Below are 5,265 nucleotides of genomic sequence, written 5' to 3'. Positions count from 1 at the left end.
ATGAAGCATTTAAGATGAAGGAGAATGAATCCTTGTATGAGATAATGACAAGGCTTACTACCTTAACAAATGAGCTGACTTTCTTGGAAAAAGTCATCACTGAGGAGGAACAAGTTGAAAAGGTATTGAGGGTACTATCAAAATCAAAATAGAATGTTAAAGTGACTGCAATTAGGGAGGCAAAGGATATCACAGGCATGAAACTGGATGAACTAGTAGGAAATTTGAGGACTTATGAAATGGAAATTAATGGAACTAATGAACAAGAAGCCCCTAAGAAAGTCTTGTCTTTGAAGGCCTCAGACAGTGATTATGAAGTTGAACTTGACCAGGAACAAGTTTCCTTGATAACTAAGAACTTTAGTAAATTCTTTAAAAAGAAAAAAGGAACAAGTAGCAAGAAATATTCCAATGACAATCCAAATGGATGTTATAAGTATGAAAAGACTGATCATCAGATCAGGGATTGTCCTGTTTGGGAAATAGAATGGAGGAAGGAAAGGGCTGAGAAAGAATTGAAAGAAAAAGCCAAAAGGAAGGAAAAATATGCTATGGTAGCAGCTTGGGGATTTGATTCAAATGATGATGAAATTGATGAAACAGTATTCATGGCCTTAGGAGATTCTGACTTAGAGGAAGAAAATGATGCGTCTGAGGGCAGTATACTTGAACTTAAATAAAAATTGCATTAATTTTCAAAAACAAAACTTGTTTCCTTGATGAGTGCACTAATTGATGATTTCTAAGAATTAACTTCTGATAGGGATGAGTTGTTCAACAATTTTGCAAGTCTAAAATTTGATCTCATTGATTTAAAAGCTTTCAAGAATACAGTTGAAGAAGAAAAATGCACTCTCAAGAAATAGGTTGCACAAATTGATTCTTCAAATAATGATCTTAAGTCTGAAGTCCTAAAATTGACACTCACTGAAAATGGAAAAAAGGTCATAAGTAAAGAACAATAAAGTGTTGAACTTGAATTAGTCAAGTACAAACAAGAATGTAATGATGCAACAAATATGGTGAACAAACTAAGTCAAGAAGTCTCTAAAATGAAACTTGATCTTGAAAGAGCAAATAGGTGGATAAATTCTTCTAGAATTGTTCATAAGTTAAGTGAAAGAAATCACAATGGAAAGGCAGGTTTGGGCTTCCAAAAAAGTCTTGATGATCCTAAAGACTTATGCTATATCTGTGGTAACCTTGGACATCTAACCACTGAATGTCCTGTGGCTGCTAAAAGCAGATCTAGCAATAAAAACCTAGATAATAAATTTTCTCAGACCAAGAAAAAAAGAATTGGTTTTGGTCAGAGAAACAAGTCACTTTACACATTGCCTGCATGGACTAGAAGAAATTTAATTCATCTATTTACTCATAAAATAGGACCCAAGCTTGTCTGGATTCCTAAGTCTAACCATTGATTTCTTGCAGGAGAAGGTGAAAGGAAGCAAAAAGCATTGGTACCTAGATAGTTCTTACTCAAGACACATGAATGGTGATAGTAAAAAGTTCCTTTCACTCTCCAAAATAAATGGAGGAAGAGTTTCCTTTGGTGATGGCAAAAGGGGAATTATTACTGGAGTTGGAAAAATTGGCACATCTAAATTAAGAGCATTGGAAGATGTCTATATTGTAGAAGGATTGAAGCACAACCTATTGAGCATTTCACAACTATGTGATAAAGGTGATAAAGTTATTTTTACTTTTACAGGAGTCAGAGTTAAGAGGATAGATACCTAAGAGATTATGCTCACTGCAAGGAGATACAAAAATGTATATAAAGCTGCCATAATGGCAATGCCAGGAATAGATTTGACCTTTCTGAGTATAATGGAAAATGATCCCTTCCTCTGGCACAGGAGACTTGTACATGCAAGTCTAAAACAGCTAAACATACTTTCTTCCAAAGATATGGTATTGGGTTTTCCCAAGACCAAGTTCAAGGAAGACAAGGTATGTAGTACTTATGTAAGGTGGGGGGGGGCAGGTAAGATCTTTTTTTAAGTCAAAGAACCATGTCAGCACTACTAAGTGCCTCGACCTGGTCCATATGGACTTGTATGGACCAATGAGACTTCAAAGCAGAGTTGGAAAAAGGTATGTTTTTGTGATTATTGATGATTATTCCAGATTTACCTGGATATTTTTTCTAGATTCTAAAGAAGATGCCTTTGATGTCTTTACTATATTCATCAAGCAAAATAAAAAAAAAACTGGCTACTTCTCTAGTTTCCATAAGATCTGACCATGGTACAGAATTTGAGAATGTCGGATTTTTAGAATTTTGTTCCACAAATGGTATATACCATAACTTCTCTGCTCCCAGAACACTACAACAAAATGGAGTGGTAGAAAGAAAGAATAGAACCTTAGAACATATGACTAGAACAATGATGCTTGCAGAAAATCTTGATAAAAACCTTTGGGCTTGGGCAATCAGTACTGCAACATATATCATAAATAGATGCATGATCAAACCTATTCTAGATAAAACTCCCTATGAATTACTAAAAGGAAGAAAGCCAAAAATTTCTCATTTTAAAACTTTTGGTTGGAAATGTTTCACAAAAGAATGGAAAGGATAAACTAGGAAAATTTGATGCTAAAAGTGATGAAGAAATCTTCTTAGGTTATTCTGTTCATAGTAAGGCTTACAAAGTTCAAAACATTATAATAAACCGTGTTAAAGAAAGTGTACATGTAGTTTTTGAAGAATTCTATGTTAAGACTAACCTGAAGGAAGGAATTAACTCTGAGGAATAGGTTACACAACCTGGTTCATTGACTGAAGCTACCAAATATAGAGGCACCTCAATAAGGGGAATTGATTCTGGAGGACAGTGATAGGGGGAACTGAGTGACCATCTACCCCATCTCAGAACATCTACAGTGATCTTAGTAGCTCACTAAGTTTGGTACTTAAAAGTTACACGTATCAAGGATCACATCCTATTGAGAATGTTCTCACTGATCTCAATTTTGGGATCACCACAAGGTCTGGATTGAGAAGTATGTGTGATTTTAAAGCATTCTTGTCAGAAATTGAGCTAAAGAAAGTAACTGGAGCACTGCTTGATACTAATTGGATTATAGCCATGCAGGAAGAGTCAAATTAGTTTGAGAGAAGCAAAGTATGGAATTTAGTTCCTCTCCTAAAATATAGAACAATAATTAGGACTAAGTGGGTGTATAGAAATAAGGTTGATGAGCATGGAATAGTTACAAGGAACAAGGAAAGATTAGTGGTCCAAGGGTACAATCAAGAAGAAGACATAGATTTTGATGAGACTTTTGCTCCTATAGCCAGAATTGAAGCAATTAGATTACTTGTTTCTTTTTCTTCTTATATGGAATTCATTCTCTATCAAATGGATGTTAAGAGTCCATTCTTGAAGGCATTCTCAAAGAAGAGGTGTATGTTAAACAACTACTAGGATTTGAAAGCAAGGAGTTTCTTGATCATGTTTATAAACTAGACTAGGCTTTGTATGGACTAAAACAAGCTCCAAGATCTTGGTGTGAGAGATTGTCAAAAAAATTTTGGAGCATGGTCACACTAGAGGTAAAATTGACAACACTCTTTTCTTAAAAACTAATGGAAAAGACTGTTGGTTGTGCAGATGTATGTTGATGACATTATTTTTGGCTCCACAAACATGAACATGACTCATGATTTTACTAAACTCATGAGTTGAGACTTTAAGATGAGCATGATGGGGGAGCTAAACTCCTTCTTGGGTTTGCAAATTAAATAAACAACATCTGGAACCATGATCCATCAGCAGAAGTATGTCAAGGAATTTCTCAAAAGATTTCCCATGGAAGAGGCAAAAGAGATCAGCACTCCAATAGCCACTGCCATAAAATTTGATTTGGATGAAACAGGTCTTGATGTGGAGCAAAAGTTGTATAGAGGAATGATAGGATCATTACTGTAACTCATAGCAAGCAGGCCTAATATTGTGATAAGTATGGGGCTATGTGTAAGGTTTCAAGCAAATCCTAAAGAATCTCATTTAAAATCTGTGAAAAGAATCTCTAGATATCTCAAAGGAACCTGTGATCTTAGCCTATGATATCCAAAAGGTAGTAACTTTAACTTGGTAGGATACTCAGATATTGACTATGCAGGATACTTGGTGGACAGGAAGAGCACCAAAGGCATGGTACACTTCCTTGGATCATGTTTAATTACTTGTTCTACTAAGAAACAAAACTCAGTAGCCTTGTCTACTGCTAAGGTTGAATATGTTGCTGCAGGATCTTGTTGTTCTCAGTTGTTATGGATTAAACAACAAATCATGGACTTTGGTATAGATGTAGGATGTGTTCCTATTTTTTGTGACAATAAAAGTGTCATTAATATTGCTAAGAATCTTGTTCAACATAAAAGAACCAAACATATTGATATTAGACATCACTTTCTTAGAGATAATATTGAAAAAGTCTTATATCAATCATGTTTTACTCCACTAAAGAACAAATTATTGATATATTCACTAAGGCATTAGGCAGGGAACACTTTGAAAAAAATAAGTTAGCTTTGGGGATGATTAAAATTGCATAAATCTCCCTCAATAATTGATTAGAAAAGATAATGTGCTCCTAAGTGCTTATTGATTAATCCAGTCTTACACATTTAGTTGTGTGTCCTAATTCCAAGACTTTAGAGTAATGTGACTCATTTGTGCATTGGTCTTGCAGAGATGCTGGAATATTCAAGCAATTTTGTCTATCTTGTTCAAAAAGGTTAAGGTATGATTATATTTTACCTAACATTGTATAGAGAAATAGGTATGTCACATGGTTCTTTGTTACTCCCAAAACTGCCAAAAACTCAAGAGTCCTTCTTTTTCAAAAAGTTCTTACTGCTTTCCAATCAACACTGAACCACTTCATTTTTTGTTTCCTTGTCAGATACAGTCCTCCTACATTTCATCTTCTTCTTTTTCCTCCTTAAATACTTTTTTCTCCTCCTCTTTGTCATTCATTCCCTCTCTAACCACTTCACAACCAAGAACAACTTACTGTTTCTCCCTCACTATGGCATCTCCATCATCTTCCCCATCCTTAAAATCTGTTACTAATCCTTCAACAGCCATTATTCTTCATCCAAATTCTAACTTACCACCTCTCTTTCCTCTTATAATATCTATTAAACTATCCGATTTTGCAGCCTTCAGAAATTTCAAAAAACCCTTTGCCCAATTTTCTTCAACTCTTTCATCCTCTTCTAAGCCTTCACCACTACCTTCGATTCCT

General features: G+C 34.9%; 1 protein-coding gene across 1 annotated transcript; it reads left to right on the top strand.

Annotated features, from left to right (window-relative positions):
* Nucleotides 1-1,491: 1,491 nt before the first annotated feature.
* Nucleotides 1,492-4,963, top strand: LOC124898024. The gene is made up of 5 exons (XM_047411638.1): nt 1,492-1,687; nt 1,808-1,956; nt 3,786-3,937; nt 4,708-4,758; nt 4,921-4,963. Exons 1-5 carry the CDS (start codon nt 1,492-1,494, stop codon nt 4,961-4,963), a joined length of 591 nt encoding a protein of 196 aa, XP_047267594.1.
* Nucleotides 4,964-5,265: the final 302 nt, after the last annotated feature.

This window comes from Capsicum annuum, chromosome 4, assembly GCF_002878395.1.
Source record: "Capsicum annuum cultivar UCD-10X-F1 chromosome 4, UCD10Xv1.1, whole genome shotgun sequence".
NCBI lineage: Eukaryota > Viridiplantae > Streptophyta > Magnoliopsida > Solanales > Solanaceae > Capsicum > Capsicum annuum.
This window is presented reverse-complemented; position numbering and strand designations above follow the sequence as displayed.